The following is a 16,692-nucleotide window of genomic DNA, read 5'->3' as shown; positions in this document are numbered from 1 at the left end:
TCAACAGTGTTACTCATCACACTGTTCATCCATTTTTCCAGGTGACAAAGTATATTGGGCAGTACACATTCTGGCACAGATTCCTGAGGAACTTCCTTGGGACAGCTCTCCATTGTGACAACCTGATCATTTTTTGCTGCCTTTTATTACACAATAATTATCCCTTTTTATCCCTTTTATTATAAATAATTATTTATTACTAATATTAATTACTAATTAATATAATTATTATTAATCTTTGAGTCAATGACCACTTTTCTTCCATGGCACATAGTTCCTTTAAGAGTATGCATTGTGCAAGGAAGGTAATGAATAAAAGTATTACAGTATATGAAATTATCTGTCTTTCAAATATTTTTAACTAGTATAGTGTACTTTGGATCTGTGTCATGGTATCTTTAAACAATCTTCTTTCTATCTGAAAATGTTGTCCTTTTAGTTGCTAGTTTTGATTCATATTTAAAACTTCATCATTTTAATGTAATAGCCTCTGAATCTAAGCACTACCACAGAGGATTTTTTTGTAGCCTTTTATATTCCTTGAATGATACTGAACTTGTGGTCACTGTTGGTCACCAATGTAGAGTAGTTGCTTGGTAGAGACATTCTGAATCAATCTGCTTGCTGCTCAGGGCCAAGTAGAATGGTGCTTTGTCCCTATGGGTTTCTTTGACTACCTCTTCCAAGAAACAGTCAGTAAATCTCTTAAATGCAACCTTGGGTCACAGCCTGGAGCAATTGAAATTCCCATTTTTATGGAGTTTTCTATCTCTGCAGTCTCACAAATACTGCAAATGGAGTTTAGTCATTCTAAGTACTGTCACCATATTGTATAGATTTAGTCCAGTATTTTTCCTGTGTAGGCAGTAAATTATTTATAATAGAATTAACTCCTACTATTCTGTAACACGTATCACTATTTCTTTTCTCATGATGTTCCTTTGTTATTGCAACATTAAGTTGTATCTAGAGATGATGGTAAGAAAAGGAAAATCCTTAAAAATGAGACAGATCAAAGCTGCTGTATTTTTTCATGAAGGTTAGATAAATGAGATATGATTCTCAGTTTAGCACTAGATAACTAGTTATGTTTCATTTCTGTTGTGTTTTTTTTTTTATTGAGGCAAACCTCCAAGTCTTTTGAGACATAATGTTCTAATGTTCTAACATTCAAGCTGCTTGGTTCTTAAGCAGTGTGTTGTAAATGGTCTGAAGTGAACAATTTGGTTTTGAGTGGAATATGGGGGACTCTATTTCTTTTTTTTTTTTTAATTTTGATTTCTTTTGGGAGTAGGCTGAGGGTTGTTTGTATGTATGCTTTGTTAACAGCATGGGAGCAGTAATAAAATGGCACTATGGGTGGATATATTGCAATATGCGATCTGTAGTCTTACTGTCTTCCCTTTTCAAACACAAAAGATGCAGCACCCAGTGTCCCTTGTCCATAGTTGGTTATGGCTGTAAACAGTTTCGGTAACATGATTCACTGTCTATTAAAATCTAAAGTAAAAAAAACTGAACAAAATTTTGCTTGGTATGGATGATTTGTGTGCAAGTTCTTTGCTGCTAATGCCTGAAGTTTGATATGGAGGAATAATGCAGATGAGAGTTTCATGCATGAAAAGTTGGTGTTTCTCTTGCTACATCATAAACATGCTGCTATTTCTGATTAGGTTAGAATCAAAATGTAAATAGCTCCTGCTCTGACTCGGGATATTTAAATTGCCCTATCCAGAACATTTATTTTCATGAATCAAACAACTGAAAAAACAAGATTGGGAATTTTCAGTTCTCAATGCCAGATAAGCTCAGCTCAATACCAGAGTCAATGATGTAGCCTCCATTATTTTCATTTACTGTGACTGTGTTGAAAAATAAACCTCAGAAGCCTTTTTCTCATGGGAAAATTGTGAAATAGACTTGCATATAAGTGCCGAAAGCAGAGTCAGTGTTTATAGGATCACCATTTGTTGTTTAAAGGAAACCTTTCTTATTTACATGACAGCCGAACTTTGTCCAGTTATCTCATTAAATATGTCTGCCCTCTGTTAAGTATCTAGGTTGCTGAGAAGTGACATTATAAATTTATGACAGCTATGTGAAAGTTATGTAAAAAAAGTGTTCTAAACAAATGCATACAAGTTTTGGAAAGTAATTTATTCAAAAATACTTTGATAATAAAGATAATCTTGCTGTTAATCCGAATCATTATATTTAAACTGAATTTGTGCCTGTTCTTGTTATTGCATAATTTAAGAACAGCTATACCTTAATTTAAACTTGCCAGATTATATTACTTCCTAGCTGGATTGAGGAGAAAATATAGGAAGGAGAGAGCAGCCCTTCCATCCCTCTCTCTGCCCAAACCGGCGTCACTCAAACTTGTCAAATTCCTGTTAGCTACTTTTCTAAAAACCTTCAAGTTTAGAGTGTGGACAGCCTTTGCAGGGCTGCATATTCCACTGGTTACATATCCTGACTGTTGGGATGGGTTTCTCTGTCTGATGTGCCAGTGCTGGTTCAGCTGTTCAGCCACACTGAATTAGGTTCATGGTCCCAGTTATCTTCTGCCCTGTTACAACAGTGACTGCCTCCAGATGCCTCAGAAGGCAATGAGGTAGAAGATGTAGAGATCTGAGATGATTTGTCTATTCTGGATTATCTGATACGTAAGTAAGTGTACCATGGGCCCTAATGCCTGAACTGTAATCTCTCTCCCAAAATCTGTTGGCACTGAAAATTGAATATTCTTGCTAGCTTTATACACTTTTGGCTATGCAATTGTTTTTTGCCTCTTAGGATTCTGTAGCAGTGAGTGTCATAGCTTGTTTATTGTATGAAAAGTTATTTCTTTTTATCAGGCATAAATTTGTTGTCTTTCTGTTCTGTTCACTGATAATTGAGTTATTTTGCCTTAAAATGAATTTGCTTGAGGTGAATCGGAGGCTTTGTTTCCATTGCTGAACCCAAAGCTGAGTGTTTTATTAATTAGGTTTTTATGTTGGTGGTGAAAGATACATGCATTACCTTATTGCTTATTTTATCTCACTCCTCTGGTGGACATTTAATTATAACAACACTACTTTTTAATGAACTTTAATCAAGAGTGTGGGCCATACTGTTGAGAAATTTGTATTTAGAGTTGAACTCAATATATCAATATTTAGAGTCACCATAGTTCTAGTCTTTACTCTGTTATTCCTCTTTTTATTGCATATATCCATTTACTTAATATCCCTTTGGAACTTCTTTCCATGATAATTTTTCTCCATTTGAAAAGCTGAAAAAGCTAAATAGAGACTACTGTGTGTGCTGCTAGCTTTGCCTTTGCAAAACACTTGTGTGTACCTTGATGAGGTAGGCCTTTAAAGTACTTTTTAATTCTTTGAGATCTATTTGTTTTAAAGTAATTTATTTTTATTCACTGGAGATTTTTTTTTTCTTTAATTATGTTCTAGACACAAGGGCTATAGCTGTCACTGCAACTTGAATATTTAAAATATTCTAGTTTTCACATTCTAATAAATGATGATATTTAAAGCACAGCATGCTTGCCTAAATGAGTTTACAGGTCAGACATCATCTTTCACATTAAATTCTCATCCAGTGAACTCAAATGTGCTAGACAGAGCCAGCAAAAGATTTTAAGAACAAGTTTCTGAAGCTGTTCTTGCTTCACGTAACATTTCATATATGGTTGTTACAAACTAAGGCTCTTTAGGGAGCTAAGAATTATTCTTTCTCTCGTGTTTCTCGTGGTTTCTTCATTCCATCTACTGTACTAAATAGCATTCACTTAGAAATGTGTATAACAAAACTCAGAATATCAGTTCAAAACATGACCAAAAAAAGCTGGTGTGACTTGTAAAATATTTTTAATGAATTTTTAAGTTCTCTCCATTGTGGTGAAGTACAAATTAATTTTCAGCTGAAGGCCTTAATGGCTAAGAATCATTTATATTGACTGCCACAAGAGCATTTTTGTTAATTGAATGTGATCTAAGAGCATTCCATGGCATGTTTTTGCAGACATTGATGAATGTGGAACTGGAAGGCATAGCTGTGCCAATGACACTGTTTGCTTTAATTTGGATGGCGGGTATGACTGTCGATGTCCTCATGGCAAGAACTGCACAGGAGACTGTATCCATGAAGGCAAAATCAAGCACAATGGTCAGATTTGGGTGCTGGAGAATGACAGATGCTCGGTTTGCTCGTGCCAGGTCAGTACAAATGGAAGTAGCTGCTTCTGCAAGGTGGTGGTAGGGATGAGGGCAGAGCATCAGGATTCAAGTGACATTCCTGTTTTAGCTGCCTTCTCAGGTGCATGTGTGGAGCTACAGAAATAAAATCACATAGGGCTTTGGAGATAGCTTCTCTCTCCAACATTCATTGGAAGTTTATTATGTGATACTGGGAGAAGGATGATAATACTGTTTCATTAGCAGAGATGCCACCTGTGTTCTCTGGGTGGGAGTAACAGCATTTTCATGCAAATAAACTGTCTAGACACCTATTGGGGCTGGAGACTGATGCCAGCATCTCTAGCAGATGGCTATAAATAGAAGTAGGTTCTGTGTCTGCAGAATAATTCAGCTTAACTTTCTCAAATGTTTGCTGTGTGAAGTTTGGTCCCAAGCTAAATGCTGATGGAGAATGAAGGGCCAAAACACTGCTGACAGTATCCTGAGCATTTCAGCAGTTCGACTTTTGTGTACGATTTAGTTTCAGATCACCTATCCTCTTCCTATGTGAATAATTACAGAACAGAGGGGCCAATCTTCCTTGACACCCTCTAATCTGGTATTCTGTGAAACCGTGATATTCTATGAAGTTTAAAGCAAGATTCGTCAAGCATCTATATGACAATTACAAACAGTGTAAAATAATAAAATCTGACCCTTGGGAAAGATGCCCTTGTGTTTCATCACCTCAGGGGAGAGCTGCCTGGAAACTGGTTGAATGAAGGATGTGTATAAGGCAACAGAGGAGCTTCATGGTTCTTACTGAGTGTGCGTTGGGATTTCTGTCTTGGTTTGAATTGTATTTTGACCAAGATACTGTGTAGTAGAAAACTTGTGAGCTGCTAATGATTTAGAATCATGGTAAAAAAGAAAATTTGGGCTGGGGAATGGCTAGAGTTCTGCAAATTTCTGCCATCATTGTATGTCTCTCTTCTAAAACCAGAATGGATATGTGATGTGCCGGCGAATGGTCTGTGACTGCCAAAATCCCACCGTTGACCTCTTTTGCTGTCCCGAGTGTGACCCGAGGCTCAGCAGCCAATGTTTACATCAGAGTGGGGAGCTTTCCTATAACAGTGGTGATTCCTGGGTACAGAACTGTCAGCAGTGCCGCTGCCTGGTAAGGTTCCTGATTGCAGCAGCAGAGACAGGACAGAAAAACGATATGAGATACTCTGATCTGTGAACAGTTTCATTTTCATGCATTAGCTTCCACTTAATTTTCCCTGAAGTACATGTATAATTAAAATCTGGTTTTCCTGGATTTTTGTCCAGTTTCTGTCAAAAATGTGTTTTGACACAATATACATAATATAAATTACTTAATCATGAAGGTGGTTTCAGCAGAGTGGAGGTCATTTGGATATTCACCTACTCAGCAACACTCATGTTCACTTATTCAGAGACAGATGAAGATCTATAAGGAAATTCTAAATATGTATTTATTATCACATCTAAATATGTATTTATTATCACACCTGATAATTCCAAGGATGTTGGGAAACTAAAACTTATTTATTCATTCAGACATTGTGAATAACAGAAAAATAATAAGATTTTTTTCACTTTTCAAAACAGTGAAATGAAGTTTTAAGAAACTTCACATCCGTTAAAGCTTGTAATCTTCTTCCTAGGCATGTATTTCAGAGTGTAAGCAAAAAGCATTCTGCATAATGCCGCTCAGGAAGTTTTGGTGACAGAGAAAATCCCAAGATAAAAACAACTAGCTTTTATCACAAGTTATCTCCAAATATAAAGGCTGGTCCATGTAGCAGCTTTGGCTTGTCAGGGTATCATGAATAACAGCCAGAAGCCCATTTCTGTAGACTGTGCTTTCAGTGTTGCCACTGCTGAAATCCAATAAAATAGATTACCATCTGCTTTATTAAATGTCTTCAAAGTGAAAAAAATAACCAACCTACAATTTAGGATCTCAATGGATGTTTCTTTTTTTTTCAAGACCCTACTTCTGTAGCAAAAGTCTGCTTTCTTTCAGTGATCCTGGATTTTTTGGGGTGACAAAGTATTATCTACTCCTTGTACTGTCCATCACTGCAAAACATAGATTGAAGTACCAAGATAAGTGACTGGATTAAAAAATTGCTTTCATTCTTACTATCACACAATTCAAAAAGAAGAAAATTGATGCAGATGAGAATTTTTAAAATACTAACTTCACAGTACTTTCTGCAACAAGTGGAGGAAATTTGGAGCTATTACAAATGTCTGTGATTGTTTTTTTCAGCTTCTGCTTTGGAGATAGTGAACTCATTCTCAAAGTCTTAGATACATTTTTTGTGAATAAACTGATTTCCTAGGGCTAAATGCTGTTCTTTTTGCCCCCCTTAAGTCCAGATTATGAAGTCTGTGCTCAAATGGGCTGAATAAATTGGAAGTCAGAGATGGACCTGCTACAAAAAAAAAATTTAAAAAAAATTTTAAAGTGCATTATTGACTTCTGTGAAGTCTTTTCTTTGACCAATAGATCTGCAACTTTGGCCTTTGTCCAGAGTGAAGAAAAGCTGATTCCAGCTTCTAGTAACTGATATGATTCATTAAACAGCTTTAGATTTGAGTTCAGGCATAAAGTAACTTCCCCTAAGGATATGCTGGGCCAACACAAGTCTCTGCTCAGATCTTTTCTTATCTTGGCTGTACTAAACCCACAATGCAGAAGGTATGATAAATTTTGGAACTTGAGGCATTCTGCTCATGATATCCTTAGTGGATGGTAAGTGGGTGGAGGTCCTCTCATTGAGAATGTGGTGTTCCCCCATTACATTGGGCTGCTGGTGGCTTGACGCCCTTAATCCAGCCAATGCATTTGTAACCATGGCAGAGATAAATTTCAGGGCTTTCTATGGCAAGACACCAGTCCAAAATGTGAGCAAGAACTAGGCTAAACTGAAAATTCTGGCACGCTTTTGCAGTGCAGTCATGTTACGGCTTCTGTCCCTTGCAGAAGTAGGGCCCCACAAGGACAGGCCACAATCCTGTATTGCATAATTTTATGGAGAATTTTCACCTGCAGCTTGATGGAGAATGTACTGAACTAAGTTAAATCTAATATACTTCCTGAATGGCATGCAGAAAAAAACACCTGATCTGCTGTGTGTCCCACAGTTAGTGAATATCAGTGTTTTCAGTGCTGAATTCTGAACAGCACAAGATGGGAAAAAATAGCCAGCTAGGAAACATAATGCTGATTCAGAGGAATGGGTGAGGAACAAATTGAGAGCTAATAATAATAATATCTTCTTTCTGAAAACAGCAAGGAGAAGTTGACTGCTGGCCCTTGCCGTGCCCAGAGGTGGACTGTGAATTCAGTGTCCTCCCCGAGAACGAGTGCTGCCCACGCTGTGTCACTGACCCCTGCCAAGCCGACACCATTCGCAACGACATCACTAAAACATGTCTGGATGAAACCAATGTCATTCGCTTCACTGGATCTTCTTGGATTAAGCATGGCACAGAGTGCACCCTCTGCCAGTGCAAGGTAATAAAGGTTATAAAGATGAAGCTGAGATGCTTCTTCCCAGCTTGTTCTGTGGCACATAATATATATATATATAATGCACTGAGTCCAGTCAGTGAACAGTTGGTGTCTACACTTGTTTTAAAGCAGCAGAGATGACAGTAAAAGTGTTCAGCTTACTTGCAAGTGCTAGATGCATGGTTTGATGTGCTAGCAGATCAGAAGCAGGACAACAGTCCATGTTGCAGAGTGCTGTGGACATGGTGCTGGGCTTCACTTTTCCACCAGGATAGCTCAATTCAAGTTAAAACGTGGAGCTCCAAGCTCCAGGCTATCTTGAAAAAATGCAAGTATGGCTATATAAGCCTAGACATTTTCACAAGAAGTTTGTTCAGTGTGATACTATAGTGTTACTCGAACTGATTGAAATGCTTCTTGAGAATAGTAATTGTTTTCAGAATAAAAAGACTAATTATATGGTTACATAGCTTCTGTAGTTAAAAATTAATCAATGTGTTTAAAAAATTTACTGGTTTTGTACTCAAATTGATTGTCTGAGGAGAAAAATTATGGCTATGGGGATATGTGAATTCTGGCATCTCTTTTTGAGGATGAGAAAGAAAAAGAGCGTAACATAAGTGTTTCTATTCAAAGTAAGATCATAAGTGAATTGTGTTTTCTGTCACCTGATACTGAAGAGTGACAATATGTGTTTCCACAGCAGCCAAGGAGAAAGAGCGGGATTCACGCATAGTTCTTTAATTATTACTGAAACTCATAGTTGATTTTGGGCTTTATTCTATGTTTTTCCCAAGCAAGATGCTTTCCAAACTCCAGTACATGGTACAATTAACTATTTGAAAAGATGCGCATAAAAAAAATCTATCTTCAACACCTCGCTCTGTGAGAATTCTGTGTGATCAGGCAGCAGAAGCTGTCAAGCATCACTTCCTTCCTCCACCCCTGCCTAATGCAATACTGTGCAATAAGTGCTGCTGTCAAGACATAGTCCTTTTTCAAGGAAAGTAGTATGCACCAAGTGTCAGCATTTGTCCTGATGTCATAATGGGTCAGTGGTTAGAAGAAAATGCTGTGATCTGACAGACTGGCTAAAAGTTAGAAATCCAGTTGCTGCCCAGAGGATATTAAAACAGGCTTACAGGCAGAAACCTGTACTTTTGGGGTCTGTAGCTGGTGCTATACACCAGCTCCGATGCTAGAAGTTACTTTTTGCACAGGCAAGTTGCTAAGGTTCTTACGCATCTGGTTTCCCACCTATAAAAGAAATTGTTGTGTGTGGTTCTTCCCTAATGCACTCAGTGATGGGAAATGTGCTCTTGCTGTACTGCTAATCAGTGGCAATGCAGAAGCCATGTACCAGTTCTGATCATGGCCACCTAAGTGCTGCTCCCATCTGGCCTTTTGTGTTAAGCAAAGACTGAACTTTAAGCATTGACTAATTGGTATTCAGTGTAAACACAGTGTAAACACAGTGTAAACATATACAGACTTACCAAATCCATTGCTGCCTTGTGAACATAGTGAGGATTAAAACAGATACTCTGCCAAAGTCCATAATTTTAATGACTCAGGTTTGACTGCCTAACAAAGAAGAGGTACCACTTTGTCCCCAAACAAGCCCAAATCTTATTCAATTCTCCTTACAGAGCAGTATTCATTTTGAAATACACTTTCTGCTCATATTGCCAGCATTCTAATTCGTGCAAGCAGCCCACTCCCTCCAGATCAGAATAGTGTGCCTAGTTTGTATAGTGTTCCTTCTCATTCATCCTGGGTCACCCCACTCTTCTCTTGTAAAGCATCTCATGGAAGGTCAAAGCTCCAGTCTAAGCCTCTCTAAACAAGCTACAGCAAATAGGTTTACACAAATCCTTTAAGAATTTAGAAACCTGGGCATCAGCTAAAGCAGACTTAGCCACAAAAACAATTCTAATCACAAAAAGAAGGGGGAGAGTAGGATTATAGCCTCCTGTAACAGAAGGAGTGAAAGAAAATATTTGAATTATTCAGACCTTGGTTTTAATAAGTCCTCTTGGTTTAGTCAATTGAATGCATTTGGACTAATTTATAAATAATACTCAATTTTAATTTGCATTGTAAGAATCAGACTTAAGAAGTAGTAGAGATACAGAAATGATTTTTCCAGTATTTTAATGATGTCCATAGGCAATCTGTTCCCTTAATTGACCTTATTCTCATAAGAATGTCTGGACTATTTGGAAAAAGTTTATGGATTAATGTTTGCTGGTGTTACAGCCAGGATGCATGAAGTTGAAGCATTCAGGGCTAAATCCAGAATCCCTTCTGCCTGATCTGAATAAAACTCCCAAGTGCCTTGTGTAGTTCAACAGCTTTATGTATTTGAGCAGATGGCTCTTGCCTTTATGTTGGGAGCATTCCTTCCACTGATCCCAGCTTCTTTCAGTTGGAGTGTTGTAGCTCTGGGACACAGACCACAACAAGCCAAGCAATTAGAGGAGTCATAATAGCCTGTTCCCTCGGGCAACATAAGGACATGAGGACAATGTCATGAATCTGATCCAAGTCTGTGCATGTTTTGTATTTTGCAAGTCTGTACGTTGGAATCTGATGAGTATTTGCAAACAGCTGAGCTTGTTAAATTTACTTGTTTTGTACAAAATGCAAATTGTTTCAATTTTTCTTTCTGTTTTTCCATCCTTTAGAATGGCCATGTCTGTTGCTCAGTGGATCCACAGTGCCTTCAGGAACTGTGATACCAACAACTGTCTCTCACAAGCAGTTTCTGGATAAAGAATTTTCCTTCACAGAAATAGATCTTTAGACCAAAAATTGTTCAAAATTAAAACAAAATTAGGTTAGTTTTGTCTATTCTGAAGTGCAGATAAGTGATGAACCCGGTTACCTGAATCAGAGTGAAATTTATGGGACTCGAGACAAGCTTAGATGTGAAAACCTTTGTATGAGGTTAGGCCCAAGTTTTCTGGCTATTTGTCTGTCTGGCATCCTTGTGCAGAATGTTTAGGTTAGTGTAAAGTGACACATTGTAATGCTGTACATAATGATGTCAAGATATAAAATCAACTAGGAGCTCTTACAGGGTCTTCTGAAGCTTTGAGAGTCCAACACTTGACCAGATGCAGAGGATTTACCTAATCATATTTGGAACTGCACAAATGTGTTTGATTGCTTACTGCAAGTTTTGAGTAAAAGGATGAAGCCTTCAGGAATAATGAACCTAGCAGCTAAGATGTGACATGTACAGTATGTGCGCTAAAAAAAAAAAAATAGAAGTTATTGTAAAAAACAAAAAACAAAACAAGAAAAAACAAAAAAAAAAAAAAAAAAAAAAGAAAACCCGTGATGCACAGGCATGGCTTCTTAATGTTTTCTGATGGGAAAAATCATCAATATTTCCTTGTTTTACTGCACTTACTATTATTTCTTGATTGACTTTGTTCAGTATAAGCTCGTTCTTGTGCAAATTTAAATAAATATTTCTCTTACCATAAGTTTCTGTTTGTGCCATCTTTCCTTTTCAAGGACTTAATTTTCATGTGTGCTGTTACTTCTTTGCCAGTATTCCTGGGAATGTGAACAATACAGGTGAAGTATTGCCTGTCTAGTTCCTCTAAATGTGGGAGCTTATGCCCAGCAGTTTTATGCCTATCATGTCTTGTCTTTGTTAAGATACACATAAGTAATTTTTCATTACAGTGGATTAAACAGCAAATCCACATGCCTAAAGATCAGATCCTATGTACCAGTGGGGTGTTGTCACCCAGAGTCAATAGAGACCATTTGTGTGTGACTTGGATCTGTTCAGATTTACAAGGCATCTTCTCCAAATTCCTCCCCTCTTCAGCTGCCAAGGGTTGGTTTGTCTTCCATAAGCTCTGCAGCTGTTTTTGCTGTTTGTGTGAAGTATCTTAATGCATGGGGATTACTTCAAAATGCAAACCCTATTGTCAGTGCTGTTCTGTTGGGACAGTGAATAAAGGAGGCTACATGACCAAAGCTCTGTTATTCTCAAAGAGAAATAAAGAATAAAGCAGTGCTTACAAATTACAGGCTGAAAAGGCTGAATTTGTAAAGAATGCATCATGAACAGTGGAGACAAAACAGGAGAGAGAGAAGATGCCCAATAACACAGCATTCTTTAGATACGACTTCAGTACTCATATTCTTTTCAAAGTGCCTTACTGCTCTTCAGCATCTCTCTTAGGAGTTCAGTAGATTGTCATGAAACCTGAGCAGGAAAACCTTCCATTAATATTGTTCCCATGTGATATAATTACAAGGGAAGTCCATGTATGTGGTTTTACAAAACAGAATTATTTCCTGCAAACACATGCTACTTCAGTTTCATGTACTGCAAGAGATCAAAGGAAACTCATGCAAGCACATGTATCCAGTAGAGACTCAGGTATTTTACATTGAACCAATAAAATTAGGAAGATTTCCAGACCAAATAAAACCTTTTCCTCATCTAGTCCATAAATAACAGGTAATCAAGGTTGGTTCTTTTTCCTGTTTTGTCCTATTCCTGGCAAGCTGCTATCACAGCTTTTAGAGAGTTAGCTCTCCCCCCACAAAAAAGGTGCTTTCTCTGAAATATTTTCTTGCCTGCTAGTAATTGTCAGGAGGTCATGTGTTCGCCTCAGACTCTGAGGCACATCTCCAGTGGATTTCATGAGCAGCTGCCTGCCTATTTCTGAGAAAAACTTTAGCAGAAGGTGTGTACCCTCTGAGAGCTGCACTTCAATTTCATTCAAGAATAGGTACAAGATAGACATAGAAAATGCATGAAGACCAGAGTCCTTTTTTTTAAAAGAATGAACGTTTTTCCAGGGCAGAATCCTTGAGCTCTGGCAAAGGCTGTACAAAGCTCTGAAGAGGACCACTGGAGCTGATAGATTAGATATCTGCAGAACATTGTAAGTAGCATTGTAAACATTCCTATTTTGGCAGTGAATAGAAAAGTTGCAGATGAGGAAAGTATCTCTGTCCTTAATCTGATTCTGTGCATCCTCTGACTTTGGTTTCAGAGCTGTGACAAATATGAGAACTCTAAGGAAAATTATCTCCAAAATATTTTCTCAATAATTTTTCTAATAGAGTACAACTGGTGTTTAATACCAGCTTTTAATCAAAACTGAAGTGGTGTATAGATGAAAAATGAACATCCATTTTCTTTTGTTGCCTACCCTGAGTGTTGACCTGAGTGTTGAAGGATCTTTCGACTATTGTTCGTGAAGCACAGTGCAGTACACTAATAGGCTAAAAAGCCAAAAATGTCAACTTAAGGTAATAGCTAAGACTTGAATCTGATCCTTGGAGAGACATTCAGGGTTGCAATGCATGTAAAGAGCTGAAGTCATACTACTGAACAAAGCTTGAAGTCTCTACTAAATAAAAAATGAGAAAGGGTTCAGTGAATATTGTCTAATTTATCAATGTTTAAGGTTACTATTCAGTTGGGAGTTCTTTTAAAGGTCAGCAAACTCCAAGAAGACATATCGGTGACCCTCGTTTTCATTCCTTTTCACCCCCTCTTCCCCATCTCTCTCCTGTTCAGCCTAGCCAGTAATTAGTAACTTGTGTTTTTAATTTTCCTTGAAAAGTAAATTTAAATATGATTAAAAATTGATGTCTCATTTCCAAGCCTAAATTGTCTGTTAGACAATAATAGTCCATAAAAACAAAAATACAATTCTGAATGATGCAGGTATACTGTGCTCTCTTACTGACCTTTCATTATTTATGCACTGTTTGCAGTACCAAAATTCAATAACTTCCATAAAGGAATTGTCACCTCTCTGCAGAGTAATTGCCCTAAGTTAATAGACCTACAGATATAATGGCAGAGATATCTTCAGTTACAATGCTGAATTCAGTGCTATGGTGAAACAGGTTGACAAAATGCAACAGCCCTGTAAAACTGTTGAAAATGGACCTAATTGTGCACCTGCAAATTTCTGGTACCCACAAATTTACTGGGGGCAATACTAGCCACTACATTTCTATTAGGATGCCTAAAAGTCAGTGTTTATGCAGGGAGGGCTGTAAAAGTGCCTTCCTTCATTTCCAGCATAGGATCTTGCCATTAGCTCCACTGGCCTACAGCAAGTTCATCCTGGGTCACCTCAGAGAGGCACAATCTCATGAGCCACATTTGAGCTGGCTTCAAATGCAGAATGTATATTCAGTAGGATCTCCCCCTCCACAGATTCTCCAAAGTGAAGAAGGCTCCCAGAGCAGCAAATGGCAGAGCTGAGCTCACATGCCCTCATGCCCTCTCAACAGGAGGGAACTCCCTTGGTTTCACGGATAAAAATAGCAGTAGCTTTAAAGTAGGGCTCTGCTAGTTTTTTTTTAATAGTGAACTTACTCACAGGCAAATGCAGTTTAACTTGTCCCCAAAGCAGTTAATAATTTAAGCTAAAAATCATTAGCTAGCTTTTGCCAACTCTGTAAAGAAAACGTTTCAGAGTAATACAAGTAAGAAGGCTAGAGCAGCTCTGGCATCTCCTGAGTGGGTGGCCTGCGTCTCTTCTTCAGTGCAGTGGTAAAAAGCCCACTGCAGTCATGTCTTCTACCCAAGTCACAGTCATATTCACTAAATCAAAATCCTGGCTGTGTATCTTGTTGCTATTTTAATTTCCAATTAAAAATTAAAAGCTTCTTGTTGATTTAGTATAGTGGCCAAACCTCTGTCCTGAGAGAAAAAACAAAGTGTACCACTGGATTTTTGAATAAGGAGAAGCATTTTAGAGAGGGCCTGAAAATCAAAAGATGGTGGTAAAAAGCGTTTTTCATCTCTCTGTGGCTGTTCATCAGCCTTGTGAATGGCCACTAGCATGTCTGTGTATTTCACTTTTTTCCTTTTTGACAGAACGGTGCTAAAGCAAAATGATAAAAAAATCAACTGTTGAAATCAATTACTCATCTAGATCTGTACTAATCTGTATTTTCTTAATTGTCAGAGTTTATATAGTCTGTAAAATCCAAACCAGGTGTGTTTACTATAGCAGGAGATTTGCAACCCTATATCCTACTAACCTATTCATAGATTATTTCTAAAACTTCCAACTTTAACTGCTGCAAACCATAGCAATCTATTAATCACATAATTTTCATCCATAAAATAGCCAAACTCAATAACTATGCTTCATCTCAAAATTTGTTTTTTCAGTAATCTCATGTTACCATTTAAGACTTCAAAAGTAACTCTCAGTATGTCATTTATGTATCAGCAGTATTGCTTGGAATTTTAAAATAAAATTGTTTAAGAGCTTATTTTAGGACTGAGTCATGTATGAAAGCCAGAATAAGTGGAATTGTGTCACTACAGGTAGAGAGCAACCCTCTAAATAGAGCAACAGAAACAAAGTAGATTCCAGTGCAATTTCATGGTGGGAAAAGAAATTTCATGGAGGGTAGAGGAGAACAAAACAAACAGAAACAAAAACAAGAAAAAAATCCTACTGATGTTAATTTGGTCCTGTCCTGTTTTAATGATCTGAACAAGAAGAGGGATGTGGCCTTGTACATATTTACCTCCATTTTCACAAGAAGCTCCTTAGCTGATGCTGCTTTTGAATATTTCATCTGACTGACTGAACAGCCGTTTCCTATTTATTTTCTTAGCGCCTTTGGATGCGTCTGGCCCCCTTTGAAGCAGGCACTGTGTCATAGCTGGAGCATCCTGCCCAAGGCAGCTGCCAGCACCAGCCAGCCAGGGTGGGGGGAGCACCACTCTACCTAAAGGTGTAATCCAGCTGTTTTTGTCAGCCATGTGTAGTTGGTTGCTCCATAAGCTGTGACCAGAATGACCCAGCTCAGACTGATTCCTCTTGCAACCTTGCAAGGCAAAGCCTCTCCTTTTGGCTACTATATGTGGATTTTGTAAATCATGTGATTTGTCAGTGCAAAGAGATGCAGGGGTGGTAATGGTGCTGTCCCAAGAGCTCCTATATCACACCGACATGTGCAACCCACAGCACAGGAAAGGTAAGGTCTGCCTTCAAGTCAGAAAGAAAATGTCCTTAGTGTCTGGCAAGAAGCCAAGCCCTTTAGTTGCTTTCCAAGGCAAAAAGCTTGTGTTCACCTCATTCACACTGCACAAACTGTGAGTGCTCACAAACACGCCTCAAAGTGCAGTCCTCTCACTGCTTTGCTGTTTCATGATCATGCAGCTCTGCAGCAGTTACCCCAGTCAACTGAGGCTAGCCCCCAACCACAGCCAGCTTCCCCACCACAGGACCTCTTTGGGGAGATGCCTGTGGATGCAGCTTTGCAGCTGGTGCTTGCATGGCCTGGACTGGGCAGCTCCTCTTCCCCTGCCCAGATGGGTCAGGATGGTGACAAATGGATGTCAAAGTCAGTTAATGAAGATGGTGTTAAAATTTGGCCTTACAGACACTGCAGCTGACAAGCTGAGGGGATAATAGTGATATTACTTAAATGATCTTTTTAAAATCAGTCTCTTTTTATATTTTTAATTTCCATTGGGCAGTAATTACATTTGATGGGCCCTGATGCTCCTTTGAAGAACACAATAGGTGAGGAAGAAATTATTCTTTCCTCACTTGGTAAGCTTGAGAGGCTGCTCAGCTGCTGTTGCCTTCAAAGGAAAGAGGAACACAGCCCATGGAGCCTGTGACCCCACCACAACTCAGCAGAAACACACATTGCAGCCTCTAGCCTCAGCAGCAAGAGCACTTTCTTTTAACACCCCTGTCATAATAATGGAAATGATGTGGTGCTGTTCCCACCCTCGTCTCCTCTGTGGCCACCAGCATCAGTACCTGGCAGATCACTTTCAGTGCTGGCCTCTCTCTGCATGGCTCCCATTACAGGTGGTTTTATTCTCCCATCTTTTCAAACTCACATGGAATTTAACACACCTTGGGCTAGAGATCACTCATGTTGGCTTAGAGGTTTTAGCCAGAGTTAACCATCCCTTTACAA

The 16,692-nt window shown here is 38.4% G+C and overlaps 1 protein-coding gene across 2 annotated transcripts in view; it reads left to right on the top strand.

Moving 5' to 3' along the window:
• The window catches only part of NELL2 (neural EGFL like 2), a 137,990-nt gene extending 126,759 nt beyond the window's left edge, over positions 1-11,231 (top strand). For both annotated transcript variants that reach the window (XM_088165567.1, XM_014871125.2), the window contains 4 exons: positions 4,030-4,223; positions 5,188-5,364; positions 7,516-7,740; positions 10,425-11,231. In XM_088165567.1, the coding sequence (XP_088021693.1) occupies positions 4,030-4,223; positions 5,188-5,364; positions 7,516-7,740; positions 10,425-10,475 (647 nt within the window). In that variant the 3' untranslated portion in view covers positions 10,476-11,231. The remainder of the gene's footprint in view (positions 1-4,029; positions 4,224-5,187; positions 5,365-7,515; positions 7,741-10,424) is intronic.
• The last annotated feature ends 5,461 nt before the right edge of the window (positions 11,232-16,692 follow it).

Source organism: Sturnus vulgaris, chromosome 5 (genome assembly GCF_052056855.1).
Source record: "Sturnus vulgaris isolate bStuVul1 chromosome 5, bStuVul1.hap1, whole genome shotgun sequence".
Taxonomy (NCBI): Eukaryota; Metazoa; Chordata; class Aves; order Passeriformes; family Sturnidae; genus Sturnus; species Sturnus vulgaris.
The sequence above is the reverse complement of the archived record's forward strand: the minus strand, read 5'-3'. Positions and strand labels throughout refer to the sequence as shown.